The sequence below is a fragment of the Leptosomus discolor genome, chromosome 2 (genome assembly GCF_034619465.1).
Source record: "Leptosomus discolor isolate bLepDis1 chromosome 2, bLepDis1.hap2, whole genome shotgun sequence".
Taxonomy (NCBI): Eukaryota; Metazoa; Chordata; class Aves; order Leptosomiformes; family Leptosomidae; genus Leptosomus; species Leptosomus discolor.
The window spans coordinates 119230917-119258315 of record NC_141392.1 but is presented as its reverse complement, the minus strand read 5'-3'; the positions used below and the strand labels follow the sequence as shown (position 1 = coordinate 119258315).

The following is a 27399-nucleotide window of genomic DNA, read 5'->3' as shown; positions in this document are numbered from 1 at the left end:
GTGATAGTCAGACCTCTACTACCATAATGGAGGAGAAATAAACAGCATATGAGGTTCAGTTCTCTTCCCTCACGACACCCCACCCCACCCACACCAATAACCCCTAAAATCACTTGCAGAAATGCTTAAACTTTGCAGTGGATGCTTTGTCAATGGTCTTCCATTGACCAGCCCCATTCAAGTCAAGGGCACAGCTTTAATTCATATGAAACTTTGCAGGATCAAAGCTTTACAGAGGTTTTGTTTTTCTACCGAAAGTATTTAGATGGTGTCCATTACCACAATGGAGGAGCAGCTAGCAGTCCTTAATTTCATATGCTTTTCTAAGGTAACAAGTGATTACTCCCATTCACAAAACAAAACTGAGGCACAAGAGACAAAATCACTTGCCTATGATCATAGAGAAAGTCAGGGGCAAAGCAAGGAATTAAACCCCATTTTTTTATTTAAATATTGGACTAGCCCTTTGCATGAGAATACAGGTAGCTTAGATCCTATTCCACAGGCAGACGGATAAGAATGCACCCTGATCACGATACCTGTGGTACCCCTGCATGCACAGATGCGTATGCTACTCTGAATCCTTATGCTTTATCACACTCTTGCATATGGATTAAATTTTGCATTCAAGGCAGAAAACCTCAGGTGTCAAAACAGAAGAGCTGCCATTTCCTAGATCTTCAAGAGGATGTCACAAAATGTTATTTTTTTTTCTTTTTCACACTCACATACCAATAACATGTCCCATATCTGATTTATCTCCAGTTGTGCACACATCCGGTGCTGCACCCTGAGCTATCAAAATGCCTCCTGGGACCGATGTAATTCTTGCTAAATTGTTTCCAGAAACAATTTGTACCTGACAGCGAGTTCATGTTCACGTGGGCTGGTTAATAAGGACGTTGCCTAAAATTTAAGTGAGATTTGGAGGTACCCAGCAAGCAACAGAATCAGGCTCTCAGCACTGTGGGAAGCCCCACTGTAAGCAATTATTTATTTAACGCCACTAATTGCACTGTGCTGGCGATGGCTGCGGGAACGACTGTGTGTGACCCATTGGGAATTGCACACTCTCACTCAGCGCAGAGACCAGGAGGCACAAAGGAAAGGATGACGTGACACCAATGTCAGTGTAGACACATACCCATGTTAGCAACAAATGCAAGCTGCTATTTTTCAGAATAATTAAGTAATAATCTCTTTTACTTTGTAATACACCAAGCAATAAACTGCTGCTGCAATTGATTAAACGCCAAAGAAAAGCTAAGGTATTTAATCAATCACTAGAGCCACTTACAGCAAGTATAATACAAAGCTACAGAGATTATTGATATTACACAATAAGCCAGAAATGGGAAAGAAAATCATCCCTATCCCTTTCTCTGCGATGCCTTGAATGTGTTGTGCTGTTTTGCTTGCGCTTTCGGCTCCACGTTCAGCTGGATCAAACACTGAGCGCAGGCTTGGTTCAGCCTGCACAGGGAAATCACAGCTACCCTGGCTTCCATGCTGGGGATCTGGCTTGGTACAGGCTGGAGATCGGACAGGGAATTGGTCGAAGCAGGTCCTAACGGATCAAAACCAAGTGTTTGAAGGAAGAGAAGAAAATAATGTGAAGTGACTGAAGTGGGAAATTCCATAGATTTCTTCTTGAAATGATTTCAGTGAATCACGTTGTGGCATCCCCCTCCAAGCCTGACTAAAGCTTTCTGTGTTCCTTGTTTTCACACGTATGAAATATCAATATGCTCTGTGCAGTTATACTTAATCTATTTGGGATGGAGCCACCTCTCAGCTGCTCTAGAGGAACTGCAATGAAGTGGCTAAAGCTGTATTACAAGAACAGAATTTAGTCCTGTAAATGCATATGCAGTGGATTGGGGGAAATCTGTATGAAGGTATACAGCTCATCCTGTATCACATCAGGAGGAGTTTTGTCAGTGGCATCGGTAGATGCAAACATTTAGAAAAGTCTGCTCTCAGAAAAGCACTGACTTCTTGCCTTAAGAGCTGGGAAAAGACACAGCTCTGCCTGGTACATACACTCCTGTTCCCCCAGTCCTGGCACTAACGGGGTATTTTGGGGATGGAGAGCCTGCCTGCTTCGTGTTCCAGTCTCGCTTGAAGCCAGGCAATGTACACTTGTCGTCCATGGACATCATTAAATGTGGCACATTCTGCTATTTGCCCTGCGAACTCTAAAGTTTAAACAGAATGATGTCATTTTATTGGCTTTGTAATCATTGCTCATATTATAAAGGTCACACATTTCACATTGTGGCAGAAAATCAATAGCTCTCCCAACAGCCTCTGGGGGAAAAAGTTTTGCTTCTGAAGAATAATATATAATAAACAATTTTAGTCCTTACTTTATCATGGCTGTAATCTTGGAGAATAGTTACAGCAAAAATCTGGCAAAGGCTGATATATAAACTCATTAAAATTGGGAAGTGATTTAGAACAGGACTTCCAGAAAGATTTATCTTGAGCTAAACAGCAAAGAGGTTTGTTTAGGTCTACATTTAAACAAGCTCCAAGAGCTCTTTAACAGCTTAATTTTATGGTAGCTGTTGGGGAATTCTTTCAGATTTACAAATCATGTATTTCTCCAGCAAGGTGATAGACCTGAGCAATGCGCAAGCAGAACTGAACCCACAGATAAGCAGGAAGCACAGATGCACTCTGAATCGGTAAGGGGGGAGTTAATGAAAAATATTTTGTACTGTCTTGACTAATTAGGTCTAATAAAATAAGGTCTTTGAACATGGTCTAGCTACTTATCCTTCAACTTAATTACTTAAACTAGAGAAGACAAAGGCAGAGGGAACTTTTTAACGCAAAAGATGGCTCGACTACACTCTCAAATAACAAATGAAAATCGGTGTCCCTTTCCGTTAACTAGTATATAGAAAAGAGCTAAAACGTTTAAATACTAATAGCAGGAAAAATAGCCCTGAAACCTCATCCACAAGATTTAGGAGTGGAACTGACAAAAGAAGAAGTAGAGAACTGTACATTTTTGGTATTCATTTGTCCTTGAAAGTCATTTCCATACATGTAATACACAAAGACAAGAATCAGCGCTAGTGTTTTCATGCTTAATAACGATGCAACCGAGTTTTCCGCATCTTGAATTATAAATTTATACCTCTCTATGCATTTTCCCTGCATTATTCGTATCAACACATTCACGTAACAGAACTTCTGTGTGATTCAGTTCAAAACATTTAATAGTGAGATGCCTTGATTTGCAAAGCCGCATTTAGATCTGGCTAAAGTAGCTGGGTAAGTGAAACGCTGCTAGCGCATCAATTTGTCAATTTATGGACAGCGCTACTGCCTCTAATTCAGGCTTCCCTCATGGTTTGGATATGCTGCCTTTAACCAGCTTGCAACATTATTTTGACTGACTAATGGTTTGGCTACAGCCTCACTCAATTTTAGATCAAATACAAAAAGCTACCTATACCCGGTACAGATGCCAGCCAACTCTCTGTTTACAAGCTATAGCCACAAAGTCAAAACAAATTCTGGATGTTCAAAATGGAGCCATCTGCACAGAATAAACATGAAAAATGTGAAACATTTTATGTAAATGTACATTACTGCCTAGGAACAGTTGGTTCAGCTTCCTCCCAGGCTGCCTGCTTGAGAACAGGAGGACTGACAGAGTTTGTGACACCTATTTACATTCGAAGCCATATGACTCACTGTGCCGTAGACTCAAAGGTATGATATATATTTAAGCTTTGTGCTCCAAAAAGGCACTGAAATAAATGGTTATCTTTTAAAATAAAGACACATTCAGAATTAGCATTTGTGATCTTTCCCTGGACATGTAGGGCTTGGTATGTGTCTTCTACTGTCTGCCTTTCCAAGGTCCATCATTCCTGTGTGTGAACAGAGCACCTAGCACCATTATTTGCTTCTCCCAACAGGAGACAACAGCAGAGCTAGCTCCATAATATAGTCTCAATTTTGTTCATATTGCACTCAGAATTTATTTTTAAGAAACAGGAAAACACACTGATTCTGGTAGTGTAATTAAAAAAAATTGCTATCTTTGACTTCTTATTGCTCAGCATCTCATACAACTTGGGAATCTGAATATCCTCCACTAAAAGCACGTTTGAGCTAATGGGAGGCTATGGGAATGCCGGCAGGCAGGCAGGAGCTCTAGCTCCAACCTGGACTGAGGCACCTGAAGCCCATATTTTGGGGTTGGTCCCTCCTGGTATGGACCAAAGCAACTGCCTGTCCCACCGGCCAGGTGCCTGCTGCCCTCTTCACCTCGTGCCCTCCCAGTATCTGCCCCATCAGCTAGACATACTGATCTGGCTGGCTTGCTTTCATAATTAGGAGCATAAATGTTTACCCTATGTTAATTGTGTTCCCATTCCACTAGAGTAAAATATTTTCTACCAAGAGAGATAGGACTGGAAAAAAAAATCACATTAAATTGCTTTGTTCCCTGGACGCTGTTTCGGTCTCCAGAAAACAGGAAACCCAAGACTTTTATGTAAGAGGAAGCACTTAAATGAAGAGAAGCTACTTCTTTTTATCTCTGTCAAATTATTCTGGTTACCAAAAAAAGGACTCCAGACTGGGCTAGGCAGCTTCTCATGAGGCTTAAGAGTCTGTTAGCTATGTGCTCATTAAAAACTCCTGTTCAAGTCTATACAATTTAGACTGAACATCTTGTTTACTGTGGAACATAATCCTCACAGCATTGAAACTCAGGGCAAAGAAGAGAGTGCAATGTTGCTGCAACTTAACTGTCCACTGTTTGACTTTTCATCATCTTCAGAGTTATTAATGGTTCAAAACCCACATGTCTTTTTATCTTGGGAGAAGCCACAGAGAAACTTCATTATAGTATAGCCAACCTTCAGCTATGAACAGAACAGACACGGCGCTCCACATGGAAAGTTGTATTTTGTACCGAAGAGCTTGATTTATTATAATTACATGCTCATGAGATATAAAAGCATAGATACTCAAACATACCAACATATATTTGCACGACACACGCACCAAGATGCATGTGCACACTGAGGTAACAGGTTATCTACTGAGTTATTCAAGTTTATGCAGCTGCAAGGTAATCAGTCATGTAAATGATGACAGGAAGGGACATTTATAGAGCAACATCATTGCAATATGTATGTCATAAGGCACTGAATGTTCTATTAAATAGGATTTAAAAAAAAATAAATTACACCCTAGCATCGCTTCCTTTGGAATTATTTTATCAGCTCAAAATGTATTAACTTGCAAATCTCTGCCTTCGTTATACTATCTTGTAGATAAATATTATCTTTGAGCCTCAGCCACTATCCATCTGTCTCATGAGAGAACAAAACATATACTCTAATGGTGGTATTGTATGATTACGATAAAGAACTAGTAAAATCACAAGATTAAATAAATTACATTGTTTAAACACAGGCTGGCAAATTTGTCATGAAAATTTACCTGACCAACAAATCCATTTGCTCACTTTTTACCAGAATGTTGATACAAACAATGTTCCTTGTTCCAGGCAAATAAAATTTGGCAAGACTAGTGCAACTTATTAGGGTTAAACGCTGCCAGTTTGCACCTGCTCTATCAGAAGAAAATCAAGGAAAATTAATGGCTGTGAGCTCGGGCATGCACTAGCAGCTCCTGCTAATTCACCATCACAGAAATGATCATTACAAACCAAGACGAGCAACGGGACTAACAGCAAATGCTTTTGTTCACGGACAACAAGGCCAGAATAAAATGAAACAAACAAAAGAGCCACATCTCCTATATTTCCTTAATGCTATTCACCGACAGAACACAATTTAACTGCTCGGTCAAGACTATTTCTAAAGGCGCGGGATCAGCGGCAGCCTGTACGCTATAGTGTCGGAGATCACAGTCGGAGGCACAAATCTGCTTCCCCGCTGAGATTTAAGAAAGAAGATGACGAGTTTGAAGATTCTGGCTTAAATGACTAGCAAGTGAATGAAGAAGTGAACAGCGAATGCCCTTGGAAGAACAGCATTTCACGACCTAGACTTCTGCTGTGGACTGAGAATAAACTGAATCTCACAAGGTACAAGTGGAGAAGTAAAAAACCTGGGCCAACAGCACGGGATCTAACTTGTTTGCAATTATCTCTGGCAGCCTAATTCAGCAAATATGGGGCAAAATAGCCTGTGGTGAGAGCTACAAATAAAAGTAAATAAAAGATGCAAGCAGGTTTTGGTGGATTAGATGGGAAGGAAGAGTAAAAATAAAATGACGGAATAAAAAAATTATTCTCATCAAACTTAAAGCTCGCTTACTTAACCAAGTCCTATCTGATTTGTTTTAATGATATTTATTACACCATCAAAAACCAGCTTAGCAGAGAGCTGGCACTATGCAGCTAATAAATCTGTTTCTTAGGAATGTGGTGAAATTTATACAAGTAATTATCTAGGTAAGTCTATCCAAGGCTCTTTCTCATCATTGCAATGTCTAGAGGGAAAACAATAATAAAATAATGATAACCACAATTATTATTTATTACTACTACTGTGATTATGGTAGTGCCCAAAGATCCCAATCAGCATTTCAGTAATTAGAATTAATTCTGTCAGGCACTGGTTCTTTCTCACTCAGCTACAGGGTGTTGCTAGTGCTTTTCTACAGCATATGTAGAGCCAACCTGTGCTCTGGACATCAAGGAAAGGTAAGATACTGCATCACCTATGGCCACAGTACATATGGCAAAGGGCAGGTAGCTCTTTTCATCCCATCAATCCCTGCCCATCCCACCCCACAGAACTGCTCATAGCATTTCAGTCACCGAAGCTTAGCGCTGTGCAAGCAAAACGAGGGGATCATGATCTGATATGCTCATAACCTGGTCATATTAATTCAAATTAATTACCCAATCCAGCAGTGGCTAATCCTTGATGATTTAAATGAAAGGAAGTGAACTGCTGATCCCTGGAGCTACCTGTGAGCACGCTGGAGTTGGAGAATTGATTACCCTCATTTTAGGGCAGGACTAGCTTTTGAAGTGGCCCAAAAATGACAGCTTTCAGGAACATGGCTCCACTTTCAATGCCGTGGAATTTTTTCTCATTGTCTTTGATACATTTAGCTTGAACTGCACCTCGTTAGATAACTGTTCCCTTTCACCCCTAAATTTCAACACCGTCAAGACTAGACAGGGCTGTGAGATGTAAGTAAATATAGGTAGGTCACCCGCACCAGCATCTTATGAGTGGTTGTATGACAGTTGCATGGCTTGCAGATAGCTCTAGCCAGAGCAAGAGAGGTGATTAGTCTGTCATTTTTCGGATAAGATTTGCAGGATTTGTAGTTGTGTCTAGAAATTATGTGAGCGAGAAGCCCAAACTACAGTAAATAGAGATGCTGTCAATGAGGGAGAGGAGTGAGAGGTTAAGTGATTCTGCTCGGTGCCTCTGCAAGGCAGCAGCTTAATTTCTGTGTGGCACCTCGAGGCTTGAAAAGGAGCCTTTCTGTCCTCCTTGCCACGGTTTCTCTTCAGAGAAGGGCACGTCGATCTGTCCCTCCTTTCAAAGCAGCAACCAGCCCAAGCCACTCACCCTCCTAATCCATGGCCATGCTCACCAGGCTGGCATCAGCCGGGCTGCGACGCCTGCTATGGGTTTTGTGGCAGTTCCTTAGCCTGGCAGCCCAGCCACACCACTGAATATCTGTAAGCTGCAATTCATTTATGTAGAAGACCATACATTTTTGCTTAATGAAAACATGTTTTCCAAGGCCTAGCAGCTGCAAAATTTGAAACGCAGCAGGCAGCTCCGACAGGCGGGCAGGCGGGCGGCTGCTTGGCCAGGCAGAGCAAGCGAAGCGCTCACAGAAAGGGGCCACTGAAAGCAGAAAGCTGTTTCCCGTGCTGAGATTTTGTGCCCAACAGGCAGCAATTATCAGTCCCTCGTTTAAGAGAAAAATATCACCCATAGCATAATTTACACCTGCACCCTGGCAGTAAAGGGTGAAGAATATTTTATCCTCCCATGAACCTCCCACTCTCATAGATTCCTTTAAATGGTTTAACAGAAACCACTGGCGCTGTCTGTCTAGGCACAATATACCTCTCCTGGCACCTGAAACAAACATCCGTTTTTTAAACCCCTATTTCTCTGTTTTCAAAGAAATGCTATAATTTGTTTCCACATTCATTCTGTTCTACAATGGAGCTGAAGCATGCAGATGTAAAAATGCTGCCTGCTCCTCTCCTGGAGTTAAAAGCAAGGTTCCTAATAAGCAGGAAAACACGAAGGGGTCACTAAGAGTAGATTTTTCTTTCATCTGCTATTTCTCATTTTGGGACTTTTACAACGTAAACACAAACCAGACAGTCTGTTTTCCAGACACCTAAATGCCTTTGCAGTTTTGTCAGACTGTTTCAGATGGATAGTGGCAGGTTTCTCTGTCTTGCATCCAAATGCTGCCTTTCCACACAATGGTGTAAAATGCAGAATGACATCTCTGTCTTCAGTGTAGGTGTAAAGCAAAAGGAATTTGGTCCTCTTGCCCTAAATGCTTTACTTCTCCTGCCCTCCCTTCAAGCCCTCAGAGAATACATACAACCCTATTTTAGAAAAAAAAAAAAAAATCGGAACACTTGAAATCATGGGCAAGGTATCATGGAAAAGCAATTTGGCCATGAAGTCACAGGCTCTGCCCTTAGGAAAAGAAGGATGAACGTAGCGTTGCCAGATTTCATGGCATCAAAAATGCTTGCTTCTTGTGACCAAATCTCTTTGTGCATGTGACTTACTGCTCTGTCCTAGTGGAATCAGGCAGCCAGGATGACTTCAAGATTAGAAAGCATCATTAAAACCAAATCTTGAAAACATAAAGCTTGTAGGACAGGATCCATGTGTCTTTAGTAACTGACCACAGAGAAATAAAACTAAAGTCTGTTTATAAAAGTCAGCATTTCAGCCAAGAAGAGACTTTTATGTCAAGTGCTTCCTATTATTAATGTCATATTTGGTAGAGATTCCAGCACTTTGGGTTGGGTTAAGAAGAAGAATGCAGCAAATTAAAATGTTCCGGTGAAACACTCTTTGTTACAGAAATATCAGACAGTTCATTTATCCAGCAGCTGTTATTTGTCTATCCCAAATACAGCTGGAAAAAATGATGCCTCTTCATGGGATTTTTCCATTCCTTCCTTCCTTCCAGAACACACACTTCTTCCACCATTTCTTCTAGGCAGATACAAAGACACAGAGCTAATTTCTCTCCTCCCCCAAACCAAGAATGGTTTAAACAAGAAAATCTGTGCTCTGTGAGAGGGTCATTTTGGAGATGGGTTTTTCCACTGATCCTGATCTATTTCTTTCTTTCTGTGTACATATATAAACATAAATATGTGACACTCAGAGAAACACCAGTTTCCGGAAGGAACCATTCATGTACTTTTAGACAACTACGATTCAGGCTGGGTGACTGGCCTTTCTGGGCAATGAAAACCGAGCACTTCCAGAATGCAATTCATGCTACTTATCATAAGGTGGGATGAACCGCCCTATGGACATCCTCTTCTTCCCTCACGACTGCAGAGGAAGCCTAGATAACCAGCTTAGGCTGGATGCCTGAAGGAAGCAATGTAACACCCATCATAAGTTTTCAGTCTAAGCAAATCACCTTGTCTCTCTCGTTAATAGTAAAGAGAGATTGCCTTCTCCTTCACCTCATATCTTAGACACCTATTTTATGGTGAGACGACTTGCCTCCTGGAGAGGCTATCTCCCTCTCTGCAGACTATAGCAATAGTCTAGAAGGTGAGATTAGACTAAACCTGCCTTAGGTGCCAACCTTGGGCCTAAACGTTGGTTGACTAACAGCGAGAGACAAACACCTCTCATTGCTCCAGAGGGATCTCCTGCCTCCTTGTGTATAGGTACCTGAATCAGGAGAAAGGGCCCCCTCTGTAAGCCTTCAAGGTGCTTCTCTTCATTGCCTGTACCATAAATTAGGCCCTTGCTTTGGGAAGGCTGATTTCTTAAGTACCTAAAATACAGGCACAAATTAGAGGCCAGAGTCAGGCAGCCTGGAAGCAACTGTGGTTGGCAGTGCACTCAGAATACACAGGATGGCACGCAGGGAACAGAACCCTATTCCAGCTGCTATGTATCATCCATATTCTCCTATACTGAAGTCCTATACTGCAGTAATCTTGTATGGGTCACAGTTTGAAGAAGCTGACCAACCACACGATGTGCCTAAGTGCAGATCAAGTGTATCAACTCCTCTATATGCTCTGTGCCTGAAGGAGCAAGCAGTAAGGCCAAATACTCAACACATACCTGTCATAAAGTAGGCTCAAATATTCACCTGAAAAAGGACATACTTTAAAGAGCATTTTATGAAGAGAACTTAAGGAAACCGAGCACTCCTTAAATATGTTTAATATTGTATAAAATTGTTCCTGAGGTTGTTAGCCACAGCCCCATAGCCCCTGAGGTTACTGCACTATGTCCTACTGCAGCATCAGCCTTGGGCATGCACCGATCTTCACACATCCCCATCCCTCCCCTGCACCTCACTTTCCTCCCTTCATGGGCACAAGGAAGTGGAACAGACGTCAGGAACATTTTACACCTGCTGTTCCTAATATACCTAGTCCTTTTCAGATGATTCTGTACTGAAAAGGACCAAGATTGTTTTTTATGGTCAGCTGCTGTTGGGAGATGAACGTCGAGTCCTGACTTAGGCTCAAGTGCTGCACAGCTCCTGACGGGGACTAGTCAATCCATTTCCAAGAGCACAGTGCTTGGTATGGTGCTGAGCTTAGGCTCAGGACTGGACTAACCCAACCTCAAAAGGGCTGTGCTCATATATTTAGAAGATTAATCACACAGAACAAGAACTTTCCTGGACGAGGACCAGAACACTCAGCACATTGCAGGATTAACCATTTTCTGAGAAATTAAGGGGGTTTCAAAGTGTGGTCTCATTACCAAATTTGTTTCACAAATAATAAATAACTTCAGAATTGTTTTGATCAATCAAACCTGGTTATCATCTTTTCACTACAGTGCAATAAAAATAACATAGTTTTTTCCCTGCTATGACTAATTCTCATCAAATAGTCTTCCTCGAGATGGGCAATAACTCTAGTTCTATTATGCTTTTTATCTATATTTTGTTGGGTTTTTTTGAGGAGGGGATAATTGATCTTATTTGTTTTTGAACATTTCCCTTTTATTCTTTTGAGACACTACTTGCTACTCTACCATCAGATACCAACTCCAACACACAGTGGAATCACCGGCAGAATGTGAGGCTAACAATAACTAGCCTGTGGCAAAGAACAGAGGAAATAAATACTCTGAAAGATTTTTTTTTTTTTAATATGGATGCACAGAGCACCTTCATGAATAGATCATCTTCTCATTGATGTTTCTGGTGACCCATTGGTGCCTTCAGTTGAAATAGCATTAGAGTTTAACCCTAGCACGCACTGACTGAAATGCCCTTTATATTATAATTACTATAAAGAGATCTCTCTTATTCTTTAAGAAAAACTGCCATTTCTTGTTTTGAGTTCTATAATAACACAAAGAGTGCAATATAATTCACATAAAGCTTTAAGTACTATCTCAAAGGAGCCACTAACAAATATCAGGAGAGGATTCCAGATGTATTGTATTTATAAACATACTGACTCTGTGAACTATAATGATTCTGCATTATTAAGGGCATGATCCTACAAAATACTGAGTGCCTCTTGCAACTGGAGTCCTTGACTTTCATTGACTTCACGGGGTTACTAAAAGTGCTAGGCTTTACACTACATCTTCTGAAAAGCAAGTCTTTAGAAATTCCACCCTATAGCCCTGAGTTTATTGTCTTGAAAAGGCACATTTGCTCACTTTACAGATTAATATTTATTTTTCTCACCTGACAGTTTTGCAAACTCAACTAGACATCAAGCTGGATTTTTCCCTATTCAAGCATCATCATCAGTAATAAAGGTATTTTTGCTTTGGATACACCTGTGCAACTCGATTAGCCTTCATCAAGGTTACATGTGCGACTGAGGTTATATATGAAAGACAACAGCGATGGAGAGACCTGACTGTGGACACAAATCGACCTCTGGAGTATTTATTGCTGCTGATGATGTGAAAGAAGACAAAAAGTGGTGAGGTTGGCAAATGGGCTAAACCTTGCACTATTTTCTTCTTGTAATGCATGTGAGCCTTATGCGAGCAGCTGAAAGACAATAAATGCTGAAAAGCAGGGTTTTGTTTTCACAGTCTCTTTTCAGGGCATTTGAAAAGGTTTGGGGTTTTTTTGTTTGTTTGTTTTAAATGAGTCCGTATCAGAGCAGTGTTCAATCTAATGTATATCTCCATTTGATAACTAAATAATAAAGCAGCAAGATTCCTCAGTGTGCTTCTAGAAAAAGATGCTGCCTGGTGACTTCTGCACACAAGCAGATGTCTTCGCAGCAAAATGACGGTCTTTGGCCAGTCAGTTATTGGATTTCTGAATTCTAAGATTTTTCTTTCCCTATAGACTCTACTCCTTATCACCCTAAAAAGCATATACTGTAGCCTTAACAATTAAATGATAATGAGCAGACAGAAGAGAAAGGACAGGAGAGATCTGGCATAGCTACAGTTAGCAATCATTAGATTTACAGAGGGGAGAAGACATGCTTCCTAGGCCAACATATTATTTATGAATAATTGATAAGGAAGTCAGCACAGTTATATCATAGAAATGTAATATATATCCATAATTATAAAACCAGCTTTGTGCAAAAGGACATAATACACTGAAAGGAGATACCAGCCAATATGCCATCCTGAAATAAAATACAGTCACTATTGTGTTAGTTGGCAAAATTTAAATACAGGATTTGAAGCAAGCAAAATGTTCTTTAATCCCATTTTTTAGCACAGTCCAGGCTCAGTCTGCTCAGGAAAATACTGCAAGGCAAAATCAGCAGCTGCATTAATTTGCTGATGATTGAGAGAAAAATGAAAGTTATCCTCATGTTTTTTTTTTCTCCCTACTTGCTACTCTAACTTACTAATAATACGAGAGTACCAATTTATTCCTATGTGAGTATATGAAGCATACAAATTGAAAAATCAATGTAATGGAAAAAAAAGATCATCATGCACTGTTTAGAATCAATCAGCTAGAAACAGAGGGGGGAAAATGCAAAGGCAGAGACATGATGTTTAGAAAATGTACATATTGTACCTACCCTAAGCTAGAGTGCTTGCAGGAAAAAAACTACCATTAGTCTAACATGCAGACTGAGCTATATTTTGACCAGAAAATTGTTTTATTTCCCATCTTTCCTAGAGAAATTCATCAGTTGTCTTTTCTTCTTTTAAAAGTCCTCAAATAATAAAAATATCAATCCCTTTGCCCATAAAAGACACACAAAAGCATGTAACAAAGATTTCAGGGTGAAGGGATTATGATACTCAAAATGCTTTAGTAGCAGGACGTCTCAGCATTGTTCACCAGAACGCTGATGGCTTATTGTAGCCCCAAGGACAGACTTTTGTCGTATGTGACAGAGTTCCTTGAAACCATCGACAACAATAGTTTTTAGTTGTGGTCTGAATCACCATTAGCAGTTGAGTTTAAATCTTAGATCTCTCAGTGGTGGAACACTTTCTTCGGCCAAAACCAGCCTCTACTCATCAGAAATAATTACACTGTACAAGTCAGATGTGTAACAAATGGGTCTTAGTCTCAGTTTGGAAATACATTCAGAGGAGGTGGAAAGAATGGCTACTGGCTCTGTGACAGGAGATTCAATCTTCATAAACCTGCAAGAGAGGGGAGGAAAAAAAAGCGACACAAATGCGCCCTACAAAAGAACAGAGCAGATCACAGCTGGAAGGAAGGCAAACCTTTTAATCAGGTCCTTGAAATACAAGCTGCAGGAAGCTAGAACATTTTGGTGGACTTCAAACTCTTTGCCTTCAACAATAATTTTCAGGTCTGTAAACTCTTTCGCTCTGCGTTGCTGGTTCAACTCCTTCAACATTTCTGCAGAACAGAGAAGACAGACAGTGCCAGGGTTCCCATTAAGAGTTTTTTATTTTTACTTTTTACTTTTCATTTTTTTTTTTTTGTAAAGAAGTAGAGAAACAGGAAACAACTGATATTTTTGTTGGTAAGACTGGCTCAACACAGACAGTCAGAAGTTACGAACATAACATATTAACAAAAAGAAAAAGAAAAAAGCAGGAACCAGTAGGTCTAAACAACTGAAATATACAGAAAAAACGCAAAAACAATCCTAAATTTGGAAGGGTTAAAAACAAAACCAAAATATTACAGCATCAGCAAATCAGAAACACACAGAATGCATTATCACAGAAAAGTTAAAATAATTTGTTATAATAAAAATCAAGAGCTAATGAGTTTCTATCCAAATGCAAATAAGTTCTGAACATACTAGAGTAATATTAGTAAAAATATGGTATCATGATGCAATATGAACTGGATATGGGTCAAAATAATAAAACCATAAGACCTGCAAAAATAACTTATCCTTAACATAGTAAAAATGTGTTAAGCCTCTCAGTTAACAGAATAAAATAGTAATTCTGTATAATATATAAATTACAGTGCATAAAAATTAGCCAAATTAACAATGCATCTTGCAATATACCTTAGCTACATAGGCTACAATTGTATATGTTTCAGAATTAGCTTAAAAGCATCCTTATGATAAAAAATAATCTCACGCAGAGAATAAATTACTGCCTTTTATAGCAATTCCCATTTTTTGCACTCCAAGGATTTTTACCATCACAGCATTTTTATTTTTTAGCCTTCAATGGCTTCATTTACAGCAACAATCAACTTTCACACATCATGAAAGAATCGTAATGATTAAAATAACCTATGAAAGTGTTTCCATCCTGCAATAAAGCACCTACCTTGTGTGATGCCTCCTTTTATAAAGCCTATTGGGACTAACAGAATGAAATAATAGTGTGCCACGTTTTCATGTGTGGATGTGAACTACTAAGCAACCTACATGTTTTATATGCTGGCTGGACTTTTAAGGGTAAGACTTCCCTCCAACTTTGCAGACCAAAGTGGCTATCAAGATGACTAATATACTTTTCACCTGGGCAATAGTCTGGTGGTTCAGAAGCCAGTGATCAAGATGATAAAGGAGCTGATTTTAAATACTAAAGGATTTTGGTTTTATTTTATGTTTGCAATAGGTCAAGGTTCTCATTTTCTCAGTGTAACACCCTGAACACTTTCCTCTTCAGACAGATCTGTAAATCAACAACAGTTCTTTACGTGGAGTCTCTCCTTACGCAAAGTAAAAGGGACTTGAAGACTGAGTAACTGTAACCGCATTTAATGCCACTGTTGGGCTTGGGCACTGGGCTGCCAAAGCATCACCAAGGGCCTTATGGTGAAATGAAGACACAAATAATCTTTGTGTTCTCCTGCTTCGTCCATGAAACTCAACAGGAATCACTTCAGCGAAGCACTACTGGTTAAACAACATGAAAGCATGCAAGTATATAACTGTTGCATGAAAAGAAATTGCAGTTCTCCCAAGCCCCAACATCTGTGGTGCACATTTTTCAGGCCTAAGTAAATAAATGTCACCTTGCACATTTATGTCTATTTAATGGAAACACAGTAGTGTCTGAAAGGCTAATTATTCTGTGCTGAAATGGGTCAGTGCTCTCCAGAGAGCAAGCAGATCATTAGAGAGGGCACAGAAATAACAGCAGGCTTGTGTCAGATCTATAATAGGGGAAAATAAACCACTCTGTCCTGTGGGTGCTATAGCTGGGACTATTTTTAACAAATTTGTCTGAGCTAAAGTACAATGATACATTTGGAGAAAAAACTTAAATCAGGAACCGAATGTTCACTCTTCTGCAGGAAACTTTCAGGCTTTTGCTGGAGGCGTGATGCCTAAAGTCTGACTTGACCATGAATGCTTCAGGCCTCAGTTAAAGACCAAGGATGCTTTGGACACAGGGGGTGTTCTACCTGATTTAGGGTCAAAGTGACTAAGGTCTTTGGTTTCACAAGAAAAGCACCAGGTGCTTTCTAGCTGCATATTTTTTGGAGGTGATTTTTCTGTCCCTTTTCACATATGAACGATTTTGTTTCTTTCTGTCTTGGTCCATTTTCCCACTTTCACTCACAGCAACTACATTTTCCTCCTGACCAATTTTCTATCATTTCATGCCTTAAAGACAGCTACTTTTCCCTCTAAATTTTCCGATATTCTCTTATCCGCTACTTAATTTCACTTTTGTTTTCCGTCATTCCCCTTTTCAAATTCGCCCAACTACTATCCTCCATCCCCATTTCCACTTTTCCTAAGTTCCTATTCAAGATCCTTTGCTCTAGTATCTGTGGCAGGCCTTTACAACCTTCCTTGCAGAAGCCTTTCAAGATAAGGGCTCCAACAAACACTAAGTCAAACGAGTTTAAAATTACACTTACACAAGGGGTCAATCTCCATCTGGCCTCATTCAATTTCCTCCTTATAAAGCTCATGATCAATTATTCTTAGTGTTGAAGACCACAACTGTATAGACAGATCCTGTGCTCCAGGAGCGGAATGGAAACAGAGTTTAGTTGCACTCTGAATGGGCTGGGGGCTTTCGGAGCTGAGCTCAGGGTATGTAGGACAGTAGAGACCATCCTTGAACTCATAGTTGTAGCCAAGATTGCCAAATAACCAGACACAAAGTTCAGCCACTGCACCTATAGGTGTTGTGTTCTCTGTGTTATTTTCATTCAGCATTGTGAGAGCTGGTTTGAGCATCTAAGTCCCCAGGTGGCTCCCCCAGGTAATGGGCTGATTACTTGGACTTTACTGAGCACCCTTTAATTACACCCAGTCCTGCAGTTCCTGGGCACAGTTTCTATCTACGCTCTTTACACACTTCAGTGTGCTTTATACCGCATGGATTCATTAAGGGATGCAAACCAGAAAACACAGGTCTGGAGCAGTGGTGCAATTTGGTTCATAAAACCCCAGAAATCAGAAACTGAAGCTCCACTTTTTCCTATAGACATTTGGAGGCCGTAATACCTTCCTTGTCCCCCTGTCTTGTTATAGTGCTTTCCACAGAAAGATAACTACGAACAGTCCTGTATTTTTTGTAGCTCTGTTTCTGAACTAGAAAGAGAAGAGGCAGGTGGAGAGGAGGAGGAAGAAGTCAGGAGACTGCATTGATTCATCGATCTTCCTCACTGAGGCTCCTTTGTATTACTAAATAACTAGCAGGCATTAGTATTGGACACAAGGTTATATCAGAACGGGCCCTCATTCTCAGAGTATTTGTAATGCTCACACTGTGCTTAGCCAGGCATTAATGATTTATGAGGACTCAGGATGAGTTGCAAAACAAATTTTTTCACCAGGTAATAATGCCTGCCGATGAGTTGTAAAAGGAGAGACAACACAGTGCAGTCCTGGCAGTGAAAAATTATCTCAGCTGTCTCCTGCTAGTCCCTCTTTTTGGCTCCTCCTAACTTTCAGTGTTTCCTCCAACAAATTTCCTGAAACCTTTAGAAAGGGATCTGCTGGAAATTTCCTAGTGGTTATTTATTCCTCTGGTTTCTTTGTTTTTACAAAGGGTTTTTTCTTTGCTTTTATTCTCATTTGCTGTTTTGGTTTGGTTTGGTTTTTTGGGGTTTTTTTTGTGGTTTTTTTTTTGTTGTTGTTGGTTTTTTTTTTTTTTGCGAGCCAGTTAACAATGAAGTGCAAGGACAGTTAAGGTGCAAGGTTTCAGCAGGGTGGGCACTGATGTTCCCTCTCCTCAGTGAATCTCAGCAAATGCTCTCGCATCCGTAACGCAAGGGATTTTCATTTCTGCCCCAGGTGCACACATGCATTGGGACTGCAGAGACCAAGCCAGTCCTTTCTGTCGTCTTCATCATTACTGATGCTAAACCATTCTTGGTCAAAGACTAGTTGAATGTTTTCTTCATAAAGAAGTACACAAGAGACACCCTTATGTTCTTCCACAATTACATTAGCCACGTAGCGGTAGAACCTAAAGGGGACTTGACCTGAAACCTGCAACTGAACATCTCTGTGGAGCTTGTGAAAGGAAGCACTTTCTATCTTGCCATTATCAGCCTTCATATCATTGCTTGGGGGCATTTAAACATAATTATATTGAGAATCCCAGAGACAATATGGGCCAGAAGGGGTAAGTGACTTTCCTCGGGTGAGGAACAGAGTCAGGAAGAACTCAGAAGCTTTCATTCCTGGTCCCCAGCTCCACCCATCACACTACATTTTCTCCTTCTTAATTAACGGACAAACTACAAATTAAATTGAAGAGCCCACAAGCCTTGGATCAAATGTAGGACCAAGAACAACTGTCTAATTGTGTAGATCAAGTAAAGGGAACAGAAACTATACAGTGAATCTTCTTTAAAATTACTTATAATCAGAAGTAAAAAAGAACAAGGAACTTATTCCCCAAGTTTATTTATTTTGTATTTCAAGCACAGTGAGACTGGATACTCAGTCAAAGATCCTTTCTAATGCACACTCCTGTGGCACAGTGGAAGCTCTCACGTTTATTTCCACTTTTAATGAAGAATTCTTTACTTAAATTCTAGTAGATAAGGCTTTAAAAGGGGGCAGCAAGAGTTAAAACATAATGAGCTGTGAAATACGGAAAAACACTTTTTACAAACAGTATTTTTAAAAATTTGCTCAGAAAAACTAACCTACTATAAAACTGCAAAGGGTAATTGATGAAACATCACTAATTATTGTTGTGAAGAACATGCAAGATGACCAGTGCTTGCCCAGACAGTCCCATGCTTTCATGATTGGGACAGAAAATGTGAGAGAGCCAAGAAAAGTTACCAGAAGGAAAATCCAATTACTTTTTTGCCTTAATAAGTAAGGAAATTAATTCCCAAGGTTATGCTCTAGTTATGCAAAACAAGCATTTTAACCATTAAGTGCCAGCCCTCACACACTTGCTTATTTTGATAGACAGTGGTAGAGCGTGTGTAGCTACCAGAAATTAAATTATGAAGCAAAAGACCTAGCAGTGAAACAGGAGTTATGAGTGATGGGTAAATGTGTACCATGGTGAACCCGTCCTATTGAACCACACAAGAATTCATGATTTTTCAACAATTTTGACAAGTCTCTGTTCCTCCTCACTGCTACGCCCACAGACACACAGAGAACCCCAAAGCCTGGAGAATGCCACAATAAACTGCTCCATGTACCCTCATGCTGTTGATGGGTATCTTGTAGCAGCTGCATAGAAAGGTAACAACTAAATGCTTAGTTGCCTCATCAGTCCAGTGTGGTGGTTTGGTGTCTGGCCGGGTTTTGGCAGTGGGGGAGGGGGCTATGGAGGTGGCTCCTGTAAGGGGCTTCGAGAAGCTCCCCGGGCTCCAATTTCGGACTCGCCTCTGGGCAAGGCCAGACCGATGGCGCCTCTGCGAATAACTATTTAAGAGTGAAAGAAGGGGTTGGTTGTGTCTGTGTGTTCTGTTTGGGCCGGTGAGCCAAGGGGGATGGGAGAGAGACAGCCCTGGGGACACCCCGGTCAGTGAGGGAGGAGAGGGGGAGCTGTGCCGGGGCAGGGGTTCCCCCGCGGCCCGCGGTGGGGTGGCGGCTGAGCCCCTGCAGCCCCTGGAGCCCAGCGGTGGCCCAGAGGTCGCCCTGCAGCCCGCGGAGGGCCCCGGGCCGGAGGGGCAGGGACCGGGCCCGGAGCAGCCGCGACTGCGGCCGCGCTGGAGCCGCCCGTCGGCGGGAGGGCGGCAGCCCCGGGAGGGCCCCGCGCTGGGGGGTTCTGGGGAGCTGCGGCCCCGCGGGAAGGGCTCGCGTTGGGGCGGGTGGAGGGGGAATGTCTGCCGGGAGAGGGACCCCGCGGTGGGGCAGGGGAGGGCTGCGAGGGCCCCTCGCCCTGAGGGGGAAGGAGCAGCGGAGACCCCTTGTGCCGGCCGGGCTGGGACCCCCATTCCCTGCCCCTGCGCTGCTGGGGGGGAAGAGGGAGCAGAGCTGAGCCCGGGGAGGCCGGAGGGGGGTGTGTGTGGGGGGAGGTGTGTTGTATTTAGGACCTGGTTGTATCTCTCATTCTTGATGGTGGTGGCTGTTTTGTATTCAATGTGTGTTGTTATCCCCAAGTTGAGTCTGTCTTTTCCTCATGACCATAACTGGTGAGTGAGCCCTCCCTGTCCTTTGTGTCGACCCTCAAGGCTTTTTGGTTGTTTTTTCTCCTCCCCATCCCTCAGAGGACAGGGTAGGGGTGAGCGAGCGGCTGCGTGGTGCTTTTGGAGCCAGTTGGGTAGGCTCAAACCACGACGTCCAGTCTGATGAAGTTACACAGACATACTTGGCATTGCAGTGGCTACGGCTGATCTCCACTCCCCTGGGGCACCTTGACACTGCAGACCAGCTACCACTGAACATCACCCCTTAGGGTCTCCCATAATTACTGGGCAGGAGGTTAGTTATTTTCCAGTTCACAGATACACCATCAGCTATGGCAGCTTCGATGTGGTGTGAAGACAAGTACACACCTCTGGAGAACAGCTTCCCACTTGGGCCTGAGGAGAAGAAAGAGGTCCCTTATTCTTTTTTGGCCAGAAACGAAATAGTAACAGAGAAAAAGGGGAATGCCTTGTGGGAATCATTAACAGATGAGGATGTCTCAGATACTATCTTGTGATCTTCAGCATCCTTCCTGGACTCTAAAAATTAAACATCCGTTTATCTGGACTGCCTCTGTAGTCAAATAGAGACAGAAACATGTCTCATGTACAACCCAGCCCCTGCTGTGCGCTCAGCCAGGTAGGATGCACTACCACGGGCGTCTCTCCCCAGGGATTTCCAAGGGAGATTAGACAATTAGCTGACACCAGACACTTTTTTTTTTTTTTTTGGCAAAGGAGAGAAATAATTTCTTGCAGATAAATACTTTCACTTTTTCCTTTTGGATCTCAATTCCAGTTGAACTTTTTCATCAAGAGCAGAAGGGGGAGGAGGAGTAACAAAGGCAGGACTCCCCTATATGAGGATCCTTTATTGGCGAGATGGGGGGGGCAGACAAATGGTGAAACACTCTTACTCTGTGCTGTGAAGTGCCAAGGCTGCTAATGGCTTGGGATGGAGGTGCAAAATGGTGTGTCCAGCCCTCCTGTCCCAGTCTGTATTGATTATCTAGTTTCCACAGGATGCCATCCTGCTCCAAAGGCATCTGAAAATGCTTGACTGCTTGTGGCCACCTCCTGGACGTTTTGCTTTCATAAGGCCTGGAGCCAAATACAATGAACTGAGAAAAGTTCAATACTGACTACAGGAGCAGTACAGCCCCAAAGCACAGGCGCAGCAAGGCCGTGCCCTACAGACTCTTGGCTACCCAGCTACACTCCCTAGTGAAGATGGAGCATATGCTGATGGAGAGGTATCACTGCTGGCACAGGTACACCAACCTCTGAACAAAAGGCAACGAAAGTCATCTTCTGCTGGGTTTTGTCAGCACAGCAATGTGAAATGCAAGGTGTGAAGTTGTCATACTCTGAGCTGATACAGCTATGGCAGTAGGACTTTGTAGTGCTGACCAACCTGTCCAGATCTTAGTCTTGTTGACAGTTATACACCTGTGCTGCTAAAGAAAACAGTAACAGATGCTGGAGAGTGAGGAAATATTTCCAAATCCCATACTGAACAACATGTCTGTGGCTCAAAGGACTGTTGGCCATGAGATTCCCCATTGTGCTAAATAATTTTTCGTTGTTCAAATAGACAAATTCTTCTCACCTTATAATGATGAGAAAGGGTCAAAAAAGTCAGCTGCAGTGATTACTCACTTGAGGAAGACAACTACAACTCTATGTGTAAATGGAGCCTTTCTAAATATATTAAAAACTCAGAGAAGTCACCATATCATGTTTTGAAACCAATTTTCAGGCTATTATCATCACTAGAACTGACATTAGGAGGTTCCTCAAGGATGCCTTCACACATCACAGAGTTGATATTTCCCTATATTAGGCCGTAGAACTATTTCAACATATTTTCTGACTATATTCAGAGATGAATTACATCCCTAATTTATAGAAAATCTACTTTAAATGTAACTTTGGAGAGATTTTGGCATCACAGTAATGCATAAAATAATAAAAAGGGGGGTTTGGGGGCTAGATTGCTTTGCTGCTTTGATTTATAAGGTAAAGTCTTCTATGGTATCCATGCTTGCTAATTTATAATCATACAGGGCTACAAATGCACAGTGAGTGTATGTGACTGGCTTTGAAAATGAACTGTATTTACATTACATATATGGATGCACAGAAAGAATGAGAAAAAATACGGAGACAATCTGATCTCTTTAGTTTTCCAACACGGGCTGTGATCCACACAAAGACAAGCAGCAAGACCAAAGGATCCAGCATAAAAATACCCACTGAGATGTTGAGATAAAGATGCAGCTTCCTATATCAGGATCTGCTGGGGTTTGGTTTTTTTTTTTCAGGATTCACCGCTGATTAAATATAAAGTTGGCTGCAGCCTGTTCTATATTGGCCAAGGCAAACAAACCCCAGGGGATCCCAGCAAATTGCCAGCCTGGCCCCCTGTTCCATATATAACCTGCCACTATTTCAGTTAGCACTGTAACTTGATTTCCAGGCAGACAATAATTTTCTCTGGAGACAAAATGAGACACAGAGACAGACAGAAAGAGAAGGGAAAAAAAAAAAAAAAAATCCGTGAGCGCTGGAAATGGAGAATAGCCCAGATTCAATGAGAAATTTAGTTCTGATTTGTTTTATTTACCAGCAGGCAGCCCTGAATATCAATATACACTTAAGGGAAGGCTAAAATACTTATTACTACGTGATCTGGGATGGATTCAGTATTATCCTAATTGCTTGTAGCAGAAGACCTGCAGATAGCTCTTAGACCTTTTTGATCTCTTTATGTAGTGCAAGGCATTAGCTAAACGTTTCCTAGTTTTGAAGGCTTTGAACAAGAAGCACCCATCTGTGAAACCGCTAGTGTAATCAACAGGCTCCCCGACATGTCAGCAATAGTCAAACGCTGACCAGGTTTGGTGGTGTGAGAACAAAAGCTGCGAGTTGTGTATTAACAGCAATCAGTCACACGCGTGTGCATACGTACAGCCGGCAGGCAAAACGCTTGTTTTCCAAAATAAGAAAAATAAGAAAAGACAGGTTGCTGAAAATAAAGTAGTGATGCATCCAGGACAAATTGCAAGTATTAGACTGAAAAAAACCCCCACAGAAAACTGTAAGGGGTACACCTGACAGTCAGAGACTTCAAAGCACTTAACAACATTAATTAGCAAGGGGTAGGGGTTCCTCTGCCCACTGTAAACAAAGGCAGTGCTGCCCAGTTTCAACAGGGGCAGGACTTAGTTTTTTCTTAAAATGTATGTAACTGTAATCAACACAGTTCTTTGAAATAAATCCGTCTTTACTGACCAGTGGTAACACACCTATTTTCTACCACTCATATACTGCAGTATATGTTGCCTAATGAAAGCAAATAAAACCAATTCAAATCTTTGGCACTGAAATCTCACCCTTTCAGAAGGTATTATACATCATCTATGAATAAAAAAGTACTAAATCAAGTATTTAGGCCTATATAGTTGGTGGAAGGCTTAGTACTGGGCATATGTTATGCACTGGGTTAAATGCACATGACAGCACCTCTTGGTCCGGTGGACATGTCCTGTGATAGAGAACTGTTCTACTGGTACAGACTGTGTCTCCACAATGAGTCTCAGTGATTCATTACACTATCAGAACAGACAAATGTAATCAAATATTGCAACATAAAAAAAATAAAAATGCTGCCAGTCAACTCCAGGCCCTCCGTTGGGGTAGTCCGCAACCCAACAACTCTGCTTCAACAACTGGTTCCCTGTTCTACAGCTTCAGGATGTGTCGGTCGGTGGCTGCACTGATGTCCACTCACGATTACAGAAGTAATTATAGTAGTTAAATACAAGGCTGTTAGCTTACCTAAGAATCATAAATGACTACAGGTTTGGAAAAAATTATAAATAAGCTATTGTTTGTGCCCCATGGGCTTTAGGAACATGGTATTTTATGTTAAAAAAGCCATAATTTGTGTCAGATCTCCTTTGAACATCTCCCTACTTACATTTTCAAAACTCTAGATTCTACCTGTCCTAAAAATGTGAAAGACTTTATATTTGATTTTTTGTCTTCTTTTATAAGGACTGTAAAGTTTTCAAAGTCTAACTGTGTTGTAGCTGTTTAGGAAATATTTTGTAAAATGTCCTTCTCACTTCTGCCTAACTCATGTTTTTCTTTAATAGGGTAAACCTTGATTTTTAAATCTTTATTTTTAAACAAACTTCTTGGAAGGTATTGTTGTTAATATTAGGTATTTTTGTATAAATCCTAGCAAAGTCACTTCCTAGTATCTGTGTTGCCTGAATAGTGAGTTTGTACAGTAGGCAAGAGAATGTGAGCTGTGACTGGCTGATAATGTAAGAAACCATTTAACTGCAAATGTTGTTCATATTCATAGAGGAACGAGTTATCAGGAAGTGTTTAAGTAGCTGCCTTACCAAACTCAGAATAAAAAAAAAAAAAAAGACACTTTTAAGAAGCCTGTTGAGATTAAGGGACAAAGATTTATTTAATGAGTATTAAAATTTATGGGCTCTCTAAGAATTAAGCAAGCTTATAAAGACTATTTTGAGAGCTGAATGGCTTTCACATAATGAAGATGGTTGATAAGACTTGGCTAAAACATTACAAGAACAAATGAAAACAAAGGGACACCTCAGAAAACACAGTGATTAAGTCAAAATTTCAACTGTGAAGGCAATATACAAATTTCACAATCATTTAATAATCCGAAAATGCTACTAAGACCAACTCGCAAAGGTGCTGAACCTATGAAAGGATGACAACAGGCAATTTTGAATCTAGACAAGCATGAAAGAAGCATGTTTTTCTCCTTCTGTGTAGTTATGGAAACAGAGAGATATAAAACCCCTCCTAACCGAACAAGGGCTTTTTTCCTCTCTCTGCTCCCATCCGCAACTTTACAGCTGTCACCACAAGTCATCCTGCTCGCTCCTGCAAGCCAGCAGGCAGCAAGCAGGCATCTAAGGCGAGGAGAGAACAAAAGAGGCTGCAATACAGCTTCAGTTCAAATGACAGCCTCACCAGGGCTCCAGATTGCACTGGGAAGACAAAGTTGTAAAGTTTTATGAAAGAACTGAAGTAAATTTCTTTTCTAGAGGTCTTAGCGGGAAATCAAAGATCTTTTTCAATTTAAGATACTAGCAGCTTCTCTTGCTAACGACCGAAATATCTAGACCAATAGCTCCCCAACAGTAGTTTGCAGGATGACAGGAGTCCATAAAACCACTTGCACTGTTCTGAAAAGCCATATACAGAGTAAAACATTAACTGTTTCCAGTTTGGAATCTGAGTGCTAAAGATATTGAAAGGTATGGGCAGAACAGGTAACTCTGAAAGACTTGTTGAAACCGTGCAGATCTGGAGAGGGGACATACTACAGCTTTAGGTAAACTGCAAATAACAGGATCTAATTCAGAAAGAAGATTCTCGATGGGAATTGATTTGTCTGTCTCACAATAAAAAATCAGAAATGCGCTGATGTAGATGATGTAGAAACCTCCTTTGGTTCACTGGACATAGGGAAAGTCACAATAGTATTTCCATTGATCCGTTTCTTGGGCTTAAACTAGAATATAATCCAGGATGCCAAATTTAAAATGGAAAGAGATGTCCATCTATAAGCTACTTTACTAATCTCTACTAAAACAGGGCTTAGTACTAATTTGGAGAAAAGGGCTGTCCTTGAGGTCCTCTCAAAAGGTGTTGCTTTCTTGCAGCCTTAAAGTCAGTGATGAGATCTCCAAAAGGAACATACAGACCTGGAAATGAAATAACCACCGTTTATTGTCTGTGGTCTTTTTAATTTTTATTTTGAACTCTTCAGGGACAAAACAGTTGGTGATTATTTACTTTGTCTTCAATGATATTTTGCCCTCTGACACAGAGCAGAATCTGGTGTCTCTAACTAGTGTGAGCCGTGTGTCTTAACTGGTTGCAGGAGAGATAATTATTATAATTTCATTTGTTATTTCTCATTTCTCTAGACCATTAATTCTCATATATCATATACATATTTATGAAAAATGTGGTACTTTTAATTAACTATATGGTATTAGCAGTTTATATGTACAAATGAACAACCCTGGGAACAAACTCATTAAAAATTTATGGATAAACTTCAAAGGCTTTGGGATTTCACCTCTTGTGTACTTGCCCTCTCCCTGCTCTGGCAGCAGAAGGCTAACACGTATTAAAAAGAACAAATATCTACCTGTGCAAAAGCTGCCCTTTACGTTCCACAGGAAATGTCAATATTTCAAAAGTTGGTTTTGTCTTCCCAAGTATCTGTGACCCTTTCTTTGGACTGAAGATTTCATACAGAGGGTTTTAAAAATGAAAATTGTACTTAATTTCATTTTTTTCATTTGCATTTACATTTTTACACTGCTTAATAAAATGTCATTAATAGTGACAATATGGCACAACTGTCATTTCTCACTGTGCTGATGTCTTTAGGTTAGTTTGGAAGCATTTTTCTAGGTCATTATTTTTAATTAATACAACGAATTAGTATATTTTTATTCAAAATGTCAAACTGTTTTAATCATAACACAAATATGAGATGTTAACCTAGAAAATAGGATGCTTCTCTGGTACTAAATAGCAGCAACATAATTAAAAGCACGACATTCTAAAATGAAAATAGAGTATTTGACCATTTTACATCTTAATGTACTATCATATCTACTTGCTATTTAAATTTTAGTAAACTGGATAATAAAAATAAAATACATTTTGAAGCAACATCATCTCTCATAAATTCTGGAAATACGGCCCTTGTTAATGATGGTTAAATGACTTTTCCAATTACTATGATTTGGAAAAAACTGTGATTGAAATGGTGTCTTACAGCAAAAAATAGTTTCAAGGACAATTTATTTCTGTGAAGCTACTGTCAATACTACATCAGGCGGCAGCTATTTATCTATAATCAGAGCTTGCTTTAACTCAGTTACGGCTGTGCAGTAACTAGCAGAGTTAAACTGACACAAAGCCCCTTTAAGTAACACTAAGTGTTTACCAGTTCTAACCAACACACCAGTTTAACTGAGAACAGAATTTGGTTCCCACTACTGTAATGTAATACAGTTATACAGACACATGCTTGCAACACCACCAAAGGAGCATTGTTTCTTGATTGCCTGATACTTTAACGTTAACTTTCTAGTCAGCTTATGTGATGGATTTTGTTTAGTTTTCCTTTTT

At 40.7% G+C, this 27399-nt stretch overlaps 1 protein-coding gene across 2 annotated transcripts in view; it reads right to left on the bottom strand.

The window, feature by feature from the left end:
- Window positions 1–27399, bottom strand: part of KLHL29 (kelch like family member 29) — a 253368-nt gene that overhangs the window by 60144 nt on the left and 165825 nt on the right. For both annotated transcript variants that reach the window (XM_086461618.1, XM_086461619.1), the window contains one exon: window positions 13908–14046. In XM_086461618.1, the coding sequence (XP_086317744.1) occupies window positions 13908–14046 (139 nt within the window). The remainder of the gene's footprint in view (window positions 1–13907; window positions 14047–27399) is intronic.